Source organism: Phyllobates terribilis, unplaced genomic scaffold (assembly GCF_046119375.1).
Source record: "Phyllobates terribilis strain yellow unplaced genomic scaffold, ASM4611937v1 Scaffold_2__4_contigs__length_985480577, whole genome shotgun sequence".
In the NCBI taxonomy this organism is placed as follows: domain Eukaryota; kingdom Metazoa; phylum Chordata; class Amphibia; order Anura; family Dendrobatidae; genus Phyllobates; species Phyllobates terribilis.
Window position 1 is genome coordinate 887,651,333 of NW_027362762.1, and position 20,876 is coordinate 887,672,208.

The window sequence follows — 20,876 nt, forward strand, 5'->3', positions numbered from 1 at the left end:
ACCACCGTCTGCCACATCTTGTGCATCCGCGGCCTCTTCATCCTCTGTGACTGGGGGGACAGCAGTCACACCTGTTTTGGGGCGCAGACCTGCCACCTCTTTACCCGCAACAGCCAGCGTGATTGGCAGGTCATCATTTTCTTTGGAGGTGGTAACACCAGCTGGTGTTGAGCGCTGTCCGACATCGATAGCACCACCTTTGGATCAAGGCAACCTAACATGTCCGCCTGCATCTTCCTCACAGACCGGCAGTTTGCCGGGGACACCCTTATCAACCCCGTCTAAGCACAATAGCCAGCCCTCGGTCCCTCAGATGTGGACAAGTAAAAGACCATTTCCTCCTAGCCATGAGAAAGCTAAGAGGTTGAATTTCACCATCTGCAAGCTCTTGGCTACAGAAATGCTGCCTTTCCGCCTGGTGGACACAGAGGATTTTCGAGACCTTATGTCCGTCGCAGTGCCCCAGTACCAGATGCCCAGTCGGCACTACTTCTCAAACAAAGGTGTGCCTGCGCTCCACCAGCAGGTCGCACACAACATCACCGCTTCTTTGAGAAACTCTGTGTGTGACAGGGTGCATTTCACCACAGACACTTGGACGAGTAGGCATGGACAGGGGCGTTACATGTCGCTGACTGGGCACTGGGTAACTATGGTGACAGCAGGACAAGGGGCTGCTGTCCAAGTCTTGCCGTCCCCACGAGTTGTGCTTCAATCCTCTTTATGTCAAAGTTCCTCCACTGCTTCTGCCTCCTCAACCTCCTCTCGGTCTTCCACCTGCACCCAAAGCCTGTCTGGTCATGCCACAAGCTTTCTAACTACGCAGAAGGGATCCTGCACACCTCCTTACTATCCTGGCAGTAGGGCTCAACGTCATCAGGCGGTTTTTACTTTGAAATGCCTGGGAAATGTGAGTCACACAGCTGAGGAGTTGTGGTCAGCTCTGGAGAACCAATTTCATGAATGGTTGTCTCCACTGGACCTGAAAACAGGGAAGGCCGTGTGCGACAATGCTGCAAACCTGGGTGCGGCCCTTCGCCGAGGCAATGTGACACACGTGCCTTGTATGGCTCACGTGTTGAACCTGGTTGTCCAGCAATTTTTAGCCCAATATCCCAAACTAGATGGCCTTCTGCAGAGGGCACGGTCGCTGTGTGCTCACTTCCGCCGTTCGCATCCCGCAGCTCAGCGACTTACATCTCTACAGAAGTCGTTGGGCCTGCCACTTCACCGGCTAAAATGCGATGTGCCTACCCGTTGGAATTCAACTCTGCACATGTTGCAGCGACTGTGGCAGCACCGACAAGCCCTGTTGCAATACGTTCTGACGTATAGCCTGGGCCAACGAGATCCAGAGGTGGGGCAAATCACGCTGGAGGAGTGGTCTCAGATCAGGGACCTATGCACCCTTCTGCACAGTTTTGAAATGGCGACGAAGATGTTTAGTGCTGACGATGCCATTATCAGCATGACTATTCCGGTGATTTACATGCTGGAGCACATGTTAAATAGAATTCGGAGTCAGGTGGTGGTACAAGAGGAGGTGGAGGAAGTAGAGGAGGAGGAGTTGTATGCGGAAGGGCTAACATCTGCAAGGTCCAGACGGTCGGCAGCACCAAGGCGGCAGGTATGTGAGGGTGGGGGAGATGGTTTTACCAGGGCGCATGGTAGCAGCCAAACTAGTGAGGAAGGTGCAGGATCCCAGGAAGAAGTGGAGGACGAACTGATGGAAGACTCATCAGATGAGGGAGACCTTGATCACATTTCTGTTGTGCGAGGTTGGGGGGAGAGGACAGAGGAAGGAAGCATGATTGCTACCTCGCCACCAACACAACAGGGACTTGGTGCTCCTGGATGCGCAACACACATGAGTGCCTTCTTGTGCACTACCTGCAACATGACCCTCGAATTGTGAGAATTAGAAATAATCCTGACTACTGGGTTGCCACACTGTTAGATCCCCGGTACAAAAGTAAATTTGCAGAAATTATTCCTGCCATAGAAAGGGATGCACGCATGCAGGAGTATCAGCAGAGACTGTTGCAGAATCTTACATGTGCTTTTCCACAAAACACCAGTGGTGCACGTAGTGAATCTCACAGTTCCAACTTGCCAACCGTGGGACCGTCAAGTGTTCAGCACTCAAACCGTAACAGAACCACAGTATCTGCTGGTAACATCAATTTTGCGGAATCATTTCACCACATTTTTAGCCCATCCTTTGCAAGGCCACAGGAGACAAGAAGTCTGACACATAGTCAACGCCTAGAGACGATGGTACAGGAGTATCTCGAAGTAAACATTGAAGCCATGACTGTGTCACTGGACCTTGCTCTTTTTGGGCTTCTGGATAAATGGCCGGAGCTAGCCACTTACGCCTTGGAGATCTTGTCATGCCCCGCAGACAGCGTTCTGTCTGAACGTGTGTTCAGCGCTGCTGGTGGTGTGCTGACAGATAAGCGCACGCAGCTCTCCACTGATAATGTAGACAGACTCACGTTCATAAAGATGAACAAATCATGGATCCGAAACGACTTTTCTACCCCTGTGTCATCCTGGGGAGAGTAAAAGCTTGATGATTAGTTAAAATCACCCTACCAACAGTTTTAAGCTTTCAAATTACTAATCATGTTTATCTGTATCTTGGCTGGAAAATAATTTGGGCTTTGTAGCAGTGTGCAGCACTGATTCTATTAGGCCATCTATAATAAGCTCCACCAGATTTAAAATTACTAATCATGTTTATCTGTATCTTGACTGGAAAATAATTTGGGCTTTGTAGCAGTGTGCAGCACTGATCCTATTAGGCCATCTATACTAAGCTCCACCAGATTTAAAATGAATAATAATTTTTAGCTGCATCTAGCCCGGAAAATAATTTTGGGGCTCCGAGATGTGCAAGACACATAAGTGCCTTCTTGCTGCACTACCTGCAACATGACCCTCATATTGTCAGAATTCGAAGTAATCATGACTACTGGGTTGCCACACCCTTAGATCCCCCAAACTTTTCGATCAACCTTTTCATTTTAATAAAGACCAAAAAAATGGTCATTTTTGAAATTATAAGCATTAGCAGGTTATTAGAAACTGAAATCAAACAGTTTTCAACTCAAAACTTTATTCTAGGTGATGTTACATTTTCACATAGGACCCCTTGTTCGAAAGGAGCTTCTGAACTCTCTCGTCCATTGAATTTGTCAGGTTTTGGATGGTTTCTGCTTCAATTGTTTTGCATGAGGACAGAATACCCTCCCAGAGCTGTTGCTTAGATGTGAACTGCCTCCCGCCATCATAGACACTCCTTTTGATGATGCTCCAGAGGTTCTGAATGGGGTAGAGGTCAGGGGAGCATGGGGTCACACCATAAGTTTGTCCCCTTTTATGCCCATATCAGCCAGAGATGCAGATGTTTTATGTGCAGCATGAGATGGTGCATAATCATGCAAAAAAATGATCTTGATCTGAAATACACGGTTCTTCTTCTTGAACCATGGCAGGAAGTGCTGTTTGAGAAAATCCACATACATTATGGAGTTCATCTTTAGCGCCTTCAGGGATCCTAAAGGGGCCGACAATCTCTCTCCCCATGATTCCAGCCCAAAACATTACTCCACCTCCTCCTTGTTGGCGCTGTAGCCGTGTTTGCGTGGCGTGTCCATCAACCAGCCATCCTCCACTCCATCCATCTGGACCATCGAGCGCTGCACGGCACTCATCCGTGAACAAAACAGTTTTGAAATCAGTCTTCATGTAATGTTTGGCCCACTGGAGCCGTTTCTGCTTGTGTGAAGTGGATAGAGGAGGTCGACAGGATGGCGTATGCACAGCTGCAAACCTCTGAAGGACCCTGCATCTTGTTGTTCGGGGGACGTTGGAGGCACCAGCAGCTTCAAAAACTTGTCTGCTGCTATGACAAGGCTTTTTTGCCGCTGCTCTTTTAACCTGACGTAATTGCCTGTAGGAAAGAGTCCTCAATTTGCCCTTATCAGCACGCACACGTGTGTACTGTGAATCAGCTACATACTTCTTGATTGCCAAGACACTTCATGCTGATCATCGCACAATGTTGATTGTTGTCATGCCTTGACCTAAACACTCCACAATTTGTTGCTTCTCAGCAGCCGACACATCCTTTTTCTTTCCCATTTTGGCAGAAAATGTAGGCTGCTTAATAATGTGAGACAGCCTTCTTAAGTAGTCTTGCCTTTCATTGGACACACCTGCCAAACTAATTAGCACAGGTGTCTGCAATTGCTTACAGTGATATAAAGAGCCCTGACACACATCACCATCAATGAGTTTAACTGACAAACAAACAAATTCTTCCCTTATCACTCCTAAACACGTTTTGCATAATAATTTGGAACACAGTGTACATGTGCTTTTCCACAAAACACCAGTGGTTCACGTAGTGAATCTTACAGTTCTAACTTGCCAACTGTGGTCTGTATGGAGTTGTTCAATAAAGGGCCCAAAATTAAGATAACATAGATGGGAGAGGTCTCTATGAATAGGAATTCCTAAGTATTTGATACCCTGTGAGGGCCAGGCAAAGGGAAAGTTGGACTGGATGGAATCCTATATGGATTTGGGGAGGGAGACATGGAGGGCCTCAGACTTCGCTGCACTGATTTTAAAATTTGACCATGTAACAAAGTGATCTATTTCAGCCATAACAGCATGGATGGATATGTGTGATTGAGTGATATATACTAGGACATCATCAGTAAATAGAGAGCACTTGTACTCGGTGCCTCCCACCTCAATCCACCTAATATTGGGGTTATGGCGAATTGATGAGAGCAGGTGCTCCGTCACTAGGATGTATAAGAGAGGGGACAGAGGACATCCCTGCCTTGTCCCATTGGTGATTGTGAAAGGTGATGAAAATGTTCTGATGCACCCCCTGGGCCTTGGGGCACCCGGAGCCGGACCCTTTTTGGTGGATGCTGGTGGTTGTAGTCTTCGTGGCGGCGACCCGGTTCCGTGGCTCAGGGTGGTCAAACCAGTGGCGGAACTATTTATGTGGTTTTGATGTTTAAATGTCCGACTATGCCACCCGTGGATTGCGGTCAGAGTGAACCGCCGCTGCAGGGCAGACCGCTGAGGCTGGTGTTGTGGGTGCAGCAGAGCGTAGCATAACTCCCCACGGGAGGAGTATAGCCTCAGGGCAGTGTATGCGGAGGATCGGGGTGATGGTGCAGGGCAGCAGCAGTAACGACACGGAGTCAGTGATGCAGTCCAGGGCCTTTACTCACAGTTCTTATTATCCAGACCACGTCTGCAGGTAACGGCTGCCCACGTCGTACTGTGCTCACCAGGTGAGGGGCTCAGACAACTCCCAGATAACTTTGGAGCGCTTCACAGGAAGCCCTTTGTGTGTCCGTTGTCTGGCCTTTCTTACCAACCCTTCTGTCCGGCTGCCTCGGGCCTCCTCTTGGTAAACTTGGCGCCAGTTTCCCTGACCCTATGTGGTGCCTTCCTAGCGGGTGTAGCGAGGGGCTGCGCCACATAAAATGTCACAGCCTCCGGTTTCTAGCTGAGGGTCGTTTCCTGCCTCCACTAGTTTCGGGGACCGGTCTCCCCCTTTGGCCAGACCCCTCCACGCAGGTGGATTCGGGCGTGCGGTGGCGACTCGCCCGTCCGCACCCCTGGGATCCCTTCATTCCTCGTTCCTGGAGCCTTCTCCGCTCCTCTTCCTTCCTTCTCCCTCTTCCAGGCCTGGGCCTCTGTTACTAGGCCCGCCTCCGGAGCAGAGCTCATGCAGAGCCTCTGTTCCCTGCCACTTCTGCTCAGACTTCTCTGCACTGAACTAAGATGGTGCCCACCTTTTATACTCCCTTCTCAATGCACCCAGGAACTGCTTCCTCTCTGCTCCTGCACTACAGGGTTCCCCTTCCTCAGTGTTCCCTCCCCCCACTCCAGCCAGGGACAGGGACTGTCGTGCCCATCTCAGAGGCATATTGGTCGCCCTGCCCCACGGCAATGTGGTGTAATGCATGCAGGTTTCGGGTCTTGATCCACACTCCATCCTTACCTGAGAGTGAGATATCACACCTCTGGGTGAGGTGCAATACCTCTGTAGCAACCGAGCCCTCAGGGTGCTACAGTTCCATTTATCTTCAGCCTAGGTGACGTATTGTGATACAGGGCCGTGATTTTGGCTATAAAAGGGTCCCCTAGACCCCTACCCCAAGCTTTTTAAGAGAATCATATATGGCGTGCCAGGAGACTCTATGGAATGCTTTCTCAGCATCCAACGAGAGTATTTAATTACAAATTTTTAACTGCATCTAGCCCAGGAAATACTTTGTGCCTAGTAGCAGTGTCTGCTAGTCAGCGGATTATCCCGGCTGTTAAGCAAGCTACATCACCTGTAGTTTGGACACTTAATTTTTTCAAAGGAAATGCTTCGGGACCACGGGATACTCAGTGAAGAGCATCAGGAGGCACCCCAAGGCATAGGGGCTGGGACTGGCAGTAGGATGCCTTGCGGTGGACAGCCGAGCTCGATCCTTATAAAAGCTTTTTAACTGCAGCAGCTTTAGTGGACGCTACTGGAGCTGGAATTACGCGGCTGCTGGCATGAGACTTGCCCTCCAATAGATCCTTGTAAATGGATTTAAAGTGTATTCATTCAAATTAGAGAGACAATTTAAATTAAAAAGCTTAGAGCTGCCTCCACCACAGGGGGGCTCGCTCGACCCACCAGCGGACAGGCACCAGTATTGGGAGAGGGGGGCTGGCCGTCAGGGTCCACCGCGGCTCTGGCACAAACCCGGCGACACGGAGGTGGCACGGGCAGGAGCGGACTGAACGTGTCGGCTTCTCACTTTTTGGATTTTAGAAGGGCATGACATGCCTATATCTGTGTCTCCCCCTCCTTTTACTCCTCCACCTCTTTTCTTTTCGCATGACTATATGTACTTGTCACTTTTTCATGTGTTTGTTGTGTCTTCTGAGCAGTTTGTCAGCTTTTGGACACCTTTGAAGGTGTTTTCTATGTGTTTCTATGTGTTTTTGTTTGCCTGCCATTGGTTTTAACGGTGTTCGAAGGTGTTCGACGAACAGTTCGACGAACAGTTCGGCGAACACACGGGTGTTCGACGAACCGAACCGAACTCGAACACTACGGGGGTGGCTCAACACTAGAGGTTACCCCCGAGTCTCTACACCCCTCCGATCAGGCGGAGGATCTCCAGTTGTCTCCTGAACCCTTCAGGGTGCTACCTGATAGCGAATGGACAGAGACTTTCCTATACTCTGCACCTGATACCTCGCCCGCTTCGTCCAGTGAGTCCGACCTAGTGTACTCCGAAGCAGAGGTTACCCCCGAGTCTCTACACCCCTCCGATCAGGCGGAGGATCTCCAGTTGTCTCCTGAACCCTTCGGGGTGCTATCTGGTAGCGAATGGACAGAGACTTTCCTATACTCTGCACCTGATACCTCGCCCGCTTCGTCCAGTGAGTCCGACCTAGTGTACTCCGAAGCAGAGGTTACCCCCGAGTCTCTACACCCCTCCGACCAGGCGGAGGACCTCCAGTTGTCTCCTAAACCCTTCGGGGTGCTACCTGGTAGCGAATGGACAGAGACTTTCCTATACTCTGTATCTGATGCCTTGGCCACTTCGTCCTGTGAGTCCGACCTAGTGTTCTCCGAAGCAGAGGTTACCCCCGAGTCTCTGCCCCCCTCCAACCCGGCGGAGGACTTCCAGTCGTCTCCTGTACCCTTTGGGGTGCCACCTGAAAATATGTGGAGAGAGACTTCCTTGTGTTCTGTTCCTGGTACTCCACTCGTTTCGTCTGATGCTGAGGATGGCTGGATAGGTAGCATCCTAGCTACCCAGATGAGACCAGTTTTTTCTGTGAACAGTAGAAGTAATCTCCTTGAAGTGAAGGATTGGCCCTCGAATGCCCTGCGGAAGATTCTGGCAGGCCTGAAGAAGAGGGACCTGGTCCATCTCCCACTGTGCAAGAGCGCGCACTTGATCTCCAGTCCTGACTACCACTTTGGCTTCTTTTCATGTTGTCTGCTTTGCTCTGTCTGTTTAGGGTGACGCCCGCCGAACTTCCTGTTTCTTGTAGCTGCTGCAGACACACCCCTGATGCGTCCTCAGCCTATTGCTGTCTGTCACCTGGTATTTAAGCCAGCTCCTCCCTGGAATCCTTGCATGAGCATCTTGTTCTGTCAGTTGGCTTCTGGTCGCTGACATGCCAGGTCCTGTCTATGTTTCCTGCCTTGTGGTATCAGTTCCCGTGTCTGAACAGAGTCCTGTCTGTGCACTCTTGCCAGCTGCCTTTCCTGGAGGCTGTATTTCGAGGCCTGTGTGAACACGCTCTTTGCCTGTTCGTCTCGCCTTCTGGGGGCCGCATACCCATACTCGCTCCTGTATTTGTCTCAGTACAGTTCCTGTCTGAACTGTCTCCTAAACCTGCTTCTTGTTTCTCTCTATGTCCATACCTTCTCTTTCTCCTGCATTGTCTGAACCAGCACTTGGCTTTACCTTGGCTCGTTCCTGTATTTTGTTGCAGTAACAGTTCCTGTCTGAACTGTCTCCTAACTTGCTTCCTGTTTTTCTCTATGTCCGTACATTCCCTTTTTCTGCAGAGTCTGAACCTGCTCCTATCTCCTACTCGTTGTCGCTGTACTTCCGTTTGTGAGTTTATAGTCCACTCGTTACCTCATTGCAAGTATCTAGCGTGTATCTGGTTCTGCCTTTCCCTTCCAGTCTGTTCCGTGTGAACAGAGCCCTGTCCCCCTGCCCTGCCTTGCTCACCGCTCCTGCAGTTTCCGCTCTGCTCTGCCTTGCTCACCGCTCTTGCAGTTTCCGCTCTGTTCTGCCTTGCTCACCGCTCTTGCGGTTTCCGCTCTGCTCTGCCTTGCTCACCGTTCTTGCTGTTCCCGCTCTGTTCTGCCTTGCTCACCACTCTTGCGGTTCCCGCTCTGCTCTGCCTTGCTCACTGCTTCGGCAGTCTCGCTCTGCTCTGACCCTTTGCTCACTGCTCCGGCAGTCTCACTCTGCTCTGACCCCTTGCTCACTACTCAGGCAGTCTCGCTCTGCTCTTGCCCGCCGCTCCGGGCGGTCTCACTCTGCCGTGTTTGTCTACCGCATCTGCGGTTCTGTTCCTGAGTCCCAGTCTGTACTGGGTCCTATCCACTCTGTGCTCCAACCTGTCATGCTTACCAGCATCCACCTGCCTGCATTCCGGCCGTACCTGCCTGCACCTCCCTGCCTGCATACCAGTCGTGCTTGCCAGCATCCACCGGTCTGCTTACCAGCCGTGTCTGCCTATAACCCCCAGTCTGTGTGCCAGCCTAACCTTCCAGTTCCTGTATTCCCTGGTGTGGTTCAACAGCCGTGTCCGGAGTCTGACCTGGAGTAGACCCTGGTCCCTCTGCTCGGTTCCTCCCTGGTGCACTGGCGTCGTATGCCATCGTGCGACCTTGGTCAGATCGGGCAGATACTTAGTTACGCCCCTCCAGGCACTCTCCCGTTCATGGCCCAGTCGAACTACTAAACACGCACACGCCAGTCAGTCCGGGCGTGTGCATTACACTTGAAGAGTAGTAGTGAGGAATCGTAGGTTTGAGTCCCTTAAGGGGACTAAATAAATGCTGTAAAAAAAGTTTTGAAAAATATTGAAAATATATAAACATTTGAATCAATCCTATATTCCCACATTAAAAATAAAGATATTAAAAAATACAAATATGTTGTAACAAAGTGTCCATAAAAGTTCGATCTATCAAAATATTAAATTAATTATGCAATCGGTATACTTTGGAAAGAGAAAATATTCAAATAGACAAAAATTTTGTTTCTTTGGTCTCTTCAATGTTAAAAATGCAGTAAGAAGCGATCATATGTCATATCTATCCCAAAATGGTATCAATAAAAATGTCAGCTTGACCTGCAATAGATTAACCCTCTCACAACTCCATCAACCAAAAAAAGAAAATGTTTCAGATATTGGAAAATAGCGATACAATACAAAAAAAATCTTTTTTATAAATTTACATTCTTTTCCCTATTATCAAAGTAAAAAAACCCTTGACAAGTTTGGAATCGACCATCATTTTATTCACCTGAACAATCATGATACCAGATAATTTTTACGAAACAATATACTCCATTAAAACAATTCCCCCCAAAATTTCAAAATTGTGAGTTTATTTTGCAATTTCAATGAAGTTGGAAAAATTAAATCGAGAAACGGAAATTGGACAGTTCAGGAAGATCTTTAAGATCTGGAGACAAGCGCATATGGCTGCGTACATACGGCTTCTCCCAGTGCTGCTCCAGTGATGAATCACAGGTCTCTCACTGTGCAATAAACCTATCAATCACCTGCTGTGGCACTGGGAAAAGCCCAGGCAAGTCCGGACTAGTTTCATCTAAGGCTATTGTCCCCAGCCACATCTTTAAAGTATAATTTCTATGAAACACTGGATTATTTTAGACAAAGAGAGGCCAAAAAGCAATCATGCAGCCAGGATGTGATTCATGCTGCCCATGTGTTACACGCACACCGCTAGGTTCAGATAGGGGTGAGACAGGTTACATGAATTCTTTGGAATCCTGGGGGAACCATTACTCAAGGTAACCATAGACCATGTGCTGCAGCTTCTCTCAGGCACACAGGGGTATTGACTCTCAGGCTCAGACACATAGGTTGTTTCACTTGCTGACAAGACACACTTGACAAGAGTCCACATAAACGGTAGAAAGTAGCATTTAATAAGAAGCCACACAGCCAGTTTAAGTTAAGTCTTATCAGTAACAGGCTCCAGTGACAAACAGTACAGTTTCCTTAGCAGCACAGCAGTTCATAGTTTTCCCAGTAGTACAGGACAGCACAGTTCTAATGCAAAGGCACATTAATGAACACAGCATTCTTTACAGCACATTGAGATGCAGGAGGGAAGGGTTTGCTGAGGGAGAAGATCCCTGTCACACCATTTCTTACAGTCCTTATCTTTTTGCTTGACAATACTCTGCACTGCTAGTTCAGGAACTGTACCTGACCTGTGCTTAGCTTCACTCCTGACTTGAGTCCTTTTCACTTGCAGGGGCGCTTCTGTTAGATGCAGAACACACACACTACCTTTCTCTTTGGCTCCTGCCAGACAGTAAACAACTTACCCACAATCCCCCTGGGGCTCTGATAAAACCCTCCTTGTCTCCTGTGACTGTGTTAACCCCTCTAGTTGCTGGAAGCTTCTGGAGCACAACACTTCCTGTCTCATGTGCTTGTGTTACTTTTAATAGTTGCTGAAAGCTTTTAAAGCAACAGCACTACTTCTGCATGTCACACATGGCACATGGGCAGCATGAATCAGGTGACAGGGTTCATTTTAAAAGAAAAAGTAGACATGAAATCACACAAAATGTTGCTGTGTTCAAGATATTGTACTAAATAGCTGTGAAACCTCACCTGAAAGTGCGAAATTGATTCCATTTTTTTGGCAGAGGCTCTTCCAGAAAAAGAATTGTCACCTCCATTGAAATTTTTTGTCATTTCTGGGCAACGAGACTCATGACTTGGCATGTCCTGTGAGTATTTAAACAGATCAAATGTTTTTCAGTTTTATTCATTGTATTATTTGGGCAATATTTCAATAACAGTAGACTGGACAATGATTTGTAAATTAACAATATAGTACTTCTAGCTCCACAAATGTTTCACAGGTCAGCTTCGCAACCTGCAGCATTTCTGTCCTGAGTAAGCTTACCATAATTGTTATTGTTAAAGGGAATCTGTCACCAGTCTTTTGCCACCTCATCTGAGAGCAGCATAATGAAGGAAAAGAGACCATGAATGTAACGATGTATCACTTAGTTTACTGGGTGCAGCAGTTATGATATACCCAGAGTTCTTAGGTCTCTTTCACACGTCAGTGTCTCGGGTACGTGTGGTGAGAGTTTTCACACATACCGGAGACACTTAGGGTATGTGCAGACTATCTGGAGCCGGCTGTGGCCCCGAGGCTGCGGAGAAGTCGCCTCCGGCTTCCACTCATTGTGCAAATGAGCGCCGGCCTCTTTTTATTTTTCTCACATGCAGAATTTCCCCATAGAGATTAGGTCTATGGGGAAAACCTGCATGCGGACCCGCCAGAGAAATTGACAAGCTGCGGTCTGGAAAGATGCGCCGCATGTCAGTTTCCGCTGGTGTGTTGTAGACGCATAGTGGGCATGTGATTTGTACAAATCCCATCCATTATGCTGTAACATCTGGCCACTGTGGACTGCACGCAGCGCAATTGCGCTGCGTCCAAGCCACACTGAACACTGATCGCGTGCACATACCCTTACACTTTGCTGAGGGAGATGATCCATGTGACACCATTTCTTACAGTCCTTATCTTTCTGCTTGACAATACTCTGCACTGCTAGTTCAGGAACTCTACCTGACCTGTGCTTAGCTTCACTCCTGACTTGAGTCCTTTTCACTTGCAGGGGTACTCCTGTCAGATGCAGAACACACACACCACCTTTCTCTTTGGCTCCAGCCAGACAGTAAACAACTTACCCACAATCCCCATGGGGCTCTGATAAAACCTTCCCTGTCTCCTGTGACTGTGTTAACCCCTCTAGTTGCTGGATGCTTCTGGAGCACAACACTTCCTGTCTCATATGCTTGTGTTACTTCTAATAGTTACTGAATGCTTTTAAAGCAAAAGCACTACTTCTGCATGTCACACTCATCCCTCCTTTTTGAATGTCGTCCTCAACATTTGTCTTAATTGGTCAATCTGACCAATTCTGAGACAGTGGTGAAAGTTGGATAGCTTAATATACAAATTGGCATTGACAAATTGGTATAACGTTCATAAACATTGATAACAACCTAATCTTACGACCTTTTTCTTGTAGGACACCTGTAAGAAATAAACAATTAACACAATTAAAACAATCAGCATCTCTTCAGCTGGAGCTTTTCGTACATCTTCAACCAGCTCTCTCTATCTATCCTTTAACAGTTCTTTGTTTCAACAAAGTCTTTTAAGAAAAATCAAAGCATAAAAACAAGTCTTTCCAGTAGGCTACATCTTCCATACTGCCTCTCGGTGGTGAATACCACTCAAGTGGGCTTACCGGTCCGCAGGCAGAGATACCTGTTTCCAGTCGACAGTCCTTGGCACTTGACTCGGTTCACCAAGTTCTCACACGTCAGCATCACGGGCCTCCTCACTTCTCGAGTCGTCATCCTCCTGGTGGGTTGTTCCTCAGATACCATAAGTTCTTCGGTCACAGGAGTTTCTTCCGCAGCACTCATTTCCCGTGCTTCCTCAGTTGCTCTTGGAGCTGCCTCTGTTAGTTCATGTACTTCTCCTGAGTCACCTGTTTCCACACAATCTGGTAATTCCGCTCCTCCTGAGTATCGATCGGTCTCTTCAGGGACCGGTGTTCGATCATCAGATCTGAATTGGACTTCATCTGTACTCCTTGGTATGAACTCCTGAGCCTCAGGACTTAGTACACTTTCCTGAGGATGGTACATTCCTCTCCTTGCCGGTCCAAGAAATACTTTTAATAGTTGCTGAATGCTTTTAAAGCAACAGTACTACTTCTGCATGTCACACATGGCACATGGGCAGCATGAATCAGGTGACAGGGTTCATTTTAAAAGAAAAAGTAGACATGAAATCACACAAAATGTTGCTGTGTTCAAGATATTGTACTAAATAGCTGTAAAACCTCACCTGAAAGTGTGAAATTGATTCCATTTTTTTGGCAGAGGCTCTTCCAGAAAAAGAATTGTCACCTCCATTAAAATTTTTTGTCATTTCTGGGCAACGAGACTCATGACATGGCATGTCCTGTGAGTATTTAAACAGATCAAATGTTTTTCAGTTTTATTCATTGTATCATTTGGGCAATATTTCAATAACAGTAGACTGGACAATGATTTGTAAATTAATAGTATAGTACTTCTAGCGCCACAAATGTTTCACAGGTCAGCTTGGCAACCTGCAGCATTTCTGTCCTGTGTAAGCTTACCATAATTGTTATTGTTAAAGGGAATCTGTCACCAGTCTTTTACCACCTCATCTGAGAGCAGCATAATGAAGGAAAAGGGACCATGAATGTAACGATGTTTCACTTAGTTTACTGGGTGCAGCAGTTATGATATACCCAGAGTTCTTAGGCCTCTTTCACACGTCAGTGTCTCGGGTACGTGTGGTGAGAGTTTTCGCACATACCGGAGACACTTAGGGTATGTGCAGACTATCTGGAGCCGGCTGCAGCCCCGAGGCTGCGGAGAAGCCACCTCCACCTTACATTCATTATGCAAATGAGCGCCGGCCTCTTTTTTAGAGATTAGGTCTATGGGGAAAACCCGCATGCGGACCCGCCGGAGAAATTGACATGCTGCAGTCTGGAAAGACGCGCCACATCTCAGTTTCCGCTGGTGTGTTGCAGACGCATAGTGGGCATGGGATTGTATAAATCCCATCCATTATGCTGTAACATCTGGACTTACGCTGCGTCCAATCCGCACTGAACACTGATTGTGTGCACATACCATTACACTGGTAGACCCTTTCAAATCGATGCGTCTGCGCACATGTCAGTGTGTCTCCATGGACCGTGTGTCCGTGGGCAAAAATGCTGACATGTCCATTTTTTTTTACCAGCAGCATGGGCCGCAAAACATCCTGCACACTGATGACACACGGATCACATCCATGTGTCATCAGTGTGACACGTACCAGCGCCATACATTTAGCACTGTTCCCAGGTGCCGTGTGCTGAATCCTACTGTCATCATTGTCACCTGCTCTCCGTGCGATCAGCGAGACCAGGTGAGTCTGGTGACAGTTGTAGCCAGTGGCTGCGGTCTATGTATAGCACTAACTACAACTGTCATCCTTGTCCCTGCGATCAGCGAGACCAGGTGAGTCTGATGATAGGTGTAATCAGCGACCACCGTCTTGTCTAGCACGTATTAGATAAATTATTTTTTTAAAAAATGGCAAGGGGTCCTCTATCATTTTCCTAACCAGCTGAGGGAAAGCCAACAGCTGGGGGCTGATATTAATATTCTGGGAAGGGCCCAATAGCCATAAAGGTTCCCGGGCTGTTAATAACAGCTCACAGCTTTTTGTTTAACCTTTACTCGTTAGTAAAAGGAGTACCCCCTAAGAGCCCAATTCAGCTACATCTGGATGCATTGCTGAGTGGTGGTATGATGCAACCACTCAGACTTGCATCCAGGATTAGTGTTGAGCCACCCCCGTAGTGTTCGAGTTCGGTTCGTCGAACACCCGTATGTTCGCCGAACTGTTCGTCGAACTGTTCGACGAACACCTTCGAACACCATTAAAACCAATGGCAGGCAAACAAAAACACATAGAAACACATAGAAAACACCTTCAAAGGTGTCCAAAAGCTGACAAACTGCTCAGAAGACACAACTAACACATGGAAAAGTGACAAGTACATATAGTCATGCGAAAAGAAAAGAGGTGGAGGAGTAAAAGGAGGGGGAGACATAGATATAGGCATGTCATGCCCTTATAAAACCAAAAAAGTGCGGAGCCGACATGCCCTCCTCTCCCAATACTGGTGCCTGTCCGCTGGTGGGTCAAACGAGCCCCCCTGCGGTGGAGGCAGGTCTAATCTTTTTAATTTAAATTGTCTCTCTAATTTGAATGAGTACACTTTAAATCCTTTTACAAGGATCTATTGAAGGGCAAGTCTCATACCAGCAGCTGCGGTAATTCCAGCTCCAGTAGCGTCTGCTAAAACTGCTGCAGTTAAAAAGCTTTTATAAGGATCAAGCTTGGCGGTCTACCGCAAGGCGTCCTACCGCCAGTCCCAGCCCCTATGCCTTGGGGTGCCTCCCCTATGCTCTTCACTGAGTGTCCCGGGGGCCCGAACCATTTTCTTTGAAAAAATTAAGTGTCCAAATTACAGGTGGTGTAGCTTGCTTAACAGCTGGGATAATCCGCTAACTAGCAGACACTGCTACTAGGCACAAAGTATTTCCTGGGCTAGATGCAATTAAAAATTTGTAATTAGATACTCTCGTTGAATGCTGAGAAAGCATTCCATAGAGTCTCCTGGCATGCCATATATTAGTCTCTTAAAAAGCTTGGGGTAGGGGTCTAGGGGACCCTTTTATAGCCAAAATCATGGCCTCGTATCACAATACGTCACCTAGGCTGAAGATAAATGGAACATTTTCATCACCTTTCATATTTACCAATGGTACAAGGCAGGGATGTCCTCTGTCCCCTCTCTTATACATCCTAGTGACGGAGCATCTGCTCTCATCAATTCGCCATAAACTCAATATTAGGTGGATTGAGGTGGGAGGCACTGAGTACAAGTGCTCTGCATTTGCTGATGATGTCCTAGTATATATCACTCAATCACATATATCCATCCCTGCTGATATGGCTGAAATAGATCACTTTTTTACAAGGTCAAATTTTAAAATCAATGCAGTGAAGTCTAAGGCCCTCGATGTCTCTCTCCCCAAATCCATACAGGATTCCATCCAGTCCAACTTTCCCTTTGCCTGGCCCTCACAGGGTATCAAATACATAGGAATTCGTATTCATAGAGACCTCTCCCGTCTATGTTATCTTAATTTTGGGACCTTTATTGAACAACTCCATACAGACCATGGTTGGCAAGTTAGAACTGTAAGATTCACTACGTGAACCACTGGTGTTTTGTGGAAAAGCACATGTACACTGTGTTCCAAATTATTATGCAAAAAGGGTTTAGGAGTGATAAGGGAAGAATATGTTTGTTTGTCAGTTAAACTCATTGATGGTGATGTGTGTCAGGGCTCTTTATATCACTGTAAGCAATTGCAGACACCTTTGCTAATAAGTTTGACAGGTGTGTCCAATGAAAGGCAAGACTACTTAAGAAGGCTGTCCCACATTATTAAGCAGCCTACATTTTCTGACAAAATGGGAAAGAAAAAGGATGTGTTGGCTGCTGAGAAGCAACAAATTGTGGAGTGTTTAGGTCAAGGCATGACTACAATCAACATTGCCAAGACACTTCATCCTGATGATCGCACAATCAAGAAGTATGTAGCTGATTCACAGTACACACGTGTGCGTGCTGATAAGGGAAAATTGAGGACTCTTTCCTACAGGCAATTACGTCAGGTTAAAGGAGCAGCGGCAAAAAAGCCTTGTCATAGCAGCAGACAAGTTTTTGAAGCTACTGGTGCCTCCAACGTCCCCCAAACAACAAGATGCAGAGTCCTTCAGAGGTTTGCAGCTGTGCGTAAGCCATCCTGTCGACCTCCTCTATCCACTGCACACAAGCAGAAATGGCTCCAGTGGGCCAAACAATACATGAAGACTGATTTCAAAACTGTTTTGTTCACCGATGAGTGCCGTGCAACGCTCGATGGTCCAGATGGATGGAGTAGAGGATAGCTGGTTGATGGACACCCCATGCAAACACGGCTACGGCGCCAACAAGGAGGAGGTGGAGTAATGTTTTGGGCTGGAATCATGGGGAAAGAGATTGTTTGGCCCCTTTAGGATCCCTGAAGGGGTAAAGATGAACTCCATAATGTATGTGGAGTTTCTCAAACAGCACTTCCTGCCATGGTTCAAGAAGAAGAACCGTGTATTCCGCAGCAAGATCAATTTCATGCATGATAATGCACCATCTCATGCTGCACATAACACATCTGCATCTCTGGCTGATATGGGCATAAAAGGGGACAAACTTATGGTGTGACCCCATGCTCCCCTGACCTCAACCCCATTGAGAACCTCTGGAGCATCATCAAAAGGAGTGTCTATGATGGCGGGAGGCAGTTGACATCTAAGCAACAGCTCTGGGAGGGTATTTTGTCCTCATGAAAAACAATTGAAGCAGAAACCATCCAAAACCTGACAAATACAATGGACGAGAGAGTTCAGAAGCTCCTTTCGAAAAAGGGGTCCTATGTGCAAATGTAACATCACCTAGAATAAAGTTTTGAGTTGAAAACTGTTTGATTTCAGTTTCTAATAACCTGCTAATTCTTATAATTTCAAAAATGACCATTTTTTGTTCTTTATTAAAATGAAAAGGTTGATCGAAGAGTGTGGGGGATCTAAGAGTGTGACAACCCAGTAGTCAGGATTATTTCGAATTCTGACAATCTGAAGGTCATGTTGCAGGTAGTGCAGCAAGAAGGCACTCATGTGTCTTGCGCATCTTGGAGCCCCAAAACTATCTTCCGGGCTAGATGCAGCTAAAAATTATTATTAATTTGAAAGCTGGTGGAGCTTAGTATAGATGGCCTAATAGAATCAGTACTGCAAACTGCTACAAAGCCCAAATTATTTTCCAGCCAAGATACAGATAAACATGAATAGTAATTTGAAAGCTTAAAACGGTTGGTGAGGTGAATTTAACAAATCATCAAGCTTTTACTCTCCCCAGGATGACACAGGAGTAGAAAAGTCATTTTGGATCCATGATTTGTTCATCTTTATGAACGTGAGTCTGTCTACATTATCAGTTGAGAGCTGCGTGCGCTTATCTGTCAGCACACCACCAGCAGCGCTGAACACACGTTCAGACAGAACGCTAGCTGCGGGGCATGACAAGATCTCCAAGGCGTAAGTGGCGAGCTCCAGCCATTTATCCAGATTGGAAGCCCAAAAAGAGCAAGGGTCCAGTGACACAGTCATGGCTTCAATGTTTACTTGGAGATACTCCTGTACCATCGTCTGTAGACGTTGACTATGTGTCAGACTTCTTGTCTCCTGTGGCCTTGCAAAGGATGGGCTAAAAAAAGTGGTGAAATTATTCCGCAAAATTGATGTTACCAGCCGATACTGTGTTTCTTTTACGTTTTAAGAGATGAACACTCGACGGTCCCACTGTTGGCAAGTTGGAACTGTGAGATTCACTACGTGCACCACTGGTGTTTTGTGAAAAAGCACATGTAAGATTCTGCAACAGTCTCTGCTGATACTCCTGCATGCGTGCATCTCTTTCTATGGCAGGAATAATTTCTGCAAATTTACTTTTGTACCGGGGATCTAACAGTGTGGCAACCCAGTAGTCAGGATTATTTCTAATTCTCACAATTCGAGGGTCATGTTGCAGGTAGTGCAGCAAGAAGGCTCTCATGTGTCTTGCGCATCCAGGAGCACCAAGTCCCTGTTGCGTTGGTGGCGAGGTAACAATCATGCTTCCTTCCTCTGCCCTCTCCTCCCAACCTCGCACAACAGAAATGTGATCAAGGTCTCCCTCATCTGATGAGTCTTCCATCAGTTCGTCCTCCACTTCTTCCTGGGCTCCTGCACCTTCCTCACTAGTTTGGCTGCTACAATGCGCCCTGGTAAAACCATCTCCCCCACCCTCACATGCCTGCCGCCTTGGTGCTGCCGACCGTCTGGACCTTGCAGATGTTAGCCCTTCCGCATACAACTCCTCCTCCTCTACTTCCTCCACCTCCTCTTGTGCCACCACCTGACTCCGAATTCTGTTTAACTTGTGCTCCAGCATGTAAATCAGCGGAATAGTCATGCTGATAATGGCATCGTCAGCACTAAACATCTTCGTCGCCATTTCAATACTGTGCAGAAGGGTGCATAGGTCCCTGATCTGAGACCACTCCTCCAGCGTGATTTGCCCCACCTCTGGATCTCGTTGGCCCAGGCTATACGTCAGAACGTATTGCACCAGGGCTTGTCGGTGCTGCCACAATCGCTGCAACATGTGCAGAGCTGAATTCCACCGGGTAGGCACATAGCATTTTAGCAGGTGAAGTGGCAGGCCCAACGACTTCTGTAGAGATGTAAGTCGCTGAGCTGCGGGATGCGAACGGCGGAAGTGAGCACACAGCGACCGTGCCCTCTGCAGAAGGCCATCTAGTCCAGGATAGTGGGCTAAAAATTGCTGGACAACCAGGTTCAACACGTGAGCCATACAAGGCATGTGTGTGACATTGCCCCGGCGAAGGGCTGCACCCAGGTTTGCAGCATAGTCGCACACGGCCTTCCCTGGTTTCAGGTCCAGTGGAGACAACCATTCATGAAACTGGTTCTCCAGAGCTGACCACAACTCCTCAGCTGTGTGACTCACATTTCCCAGACATTTCAAAGTAAAAACCGCCTAATGACATTGAGCCCTGCTGCCAGCATAGTAAGGAGGTGTGCAGGATCCCTTCTGTGCAGTTAGAAAGCTTGTGGCATGACCAGACAGGCTTTGGGTGCAGGTGGAGGACCGAGAGGAGGTTGAGGAGGCCGAAACAGTGGAGGAACTTCGAGATAAAGAGGACTGACGCACAACTTGTGGGGATGGCAAGACTTGGACAGCAGCCCCTTGTCCTGCTGTCACCATAGTTACCCAGTGCCCAGTCAGCGACATGTAACGCCCCTGTCCATGCCTACTCATCTAAGTGTCTGTGGTGAAATGCACCCTGTCACACAGAGTTTCTCAAAGAAGCGGTGATGTTGTGTGCGACATGCTGGTGGAGCGCAGGCACACCTTTCTTTGAGAAGTAGTGCCGACTGGGCATCTGGTACTGGGGCACTGCGACGGACATAAGGGCTCGAAAATCCTCTGTGTCCACCAGGCGGAAAGGAAGCATTTCTGTAGCCAAGAGCTTGCAGATGGTGAAATTCAACCTCTTAGCTTTCTCATGGCTAAGAGGAAATGGTCTTTTACTTGTCCACATCTGAGGGACCGAGGGCTGGCTGTTGTGCTTAGACGGGGTTTAGAAGGGTGTCCGCGGCAAACTGCCAGTCTGTGAGGAAGATGCAGGCGGACATGTTAGGTTGCCTTAATCCAAAGGTGGTGCTATCGATGTCGGACAGCGCTGAACACCAGCTGGTGTTTCCACCTCCAAGTAAAATGATGACCTGCCAATAACGCTGGCTGTTG

At 47.6% G+C, this 20,876-nt stretch overlaps 1 protein-coding gene across 3 annotated transcripts in view; it reads right to left on the reverse strand.

Moving 5' to 3' along the window:
* The window catches only part of LOC141253043 (uncharacterized), a 160,458-nt gene that overhangs the window by 17,507 nt on the left and 122,075 nt on the right, over positions 1-20,876 (reverse strand). For all 3 annotated transcript variants that reach the window (XM_073670805.1, XM_073670807.1, XM_073670804.1), the window contains 2 exons: positions 13,712-13,828; positions 11,440-11,556 (listed from right to left, as the gene is read on the reverse strand). In XM_073670805.1, coding sequence (XP_073526906.1) covers positions 11,440-11,556; positions 13,712-13,828 — 234 coding nt within the window. The remainder of the gene's footprint in view (positions 1-11,439; positions 11,557-13,711; positions 13,829-20,876) is intronic.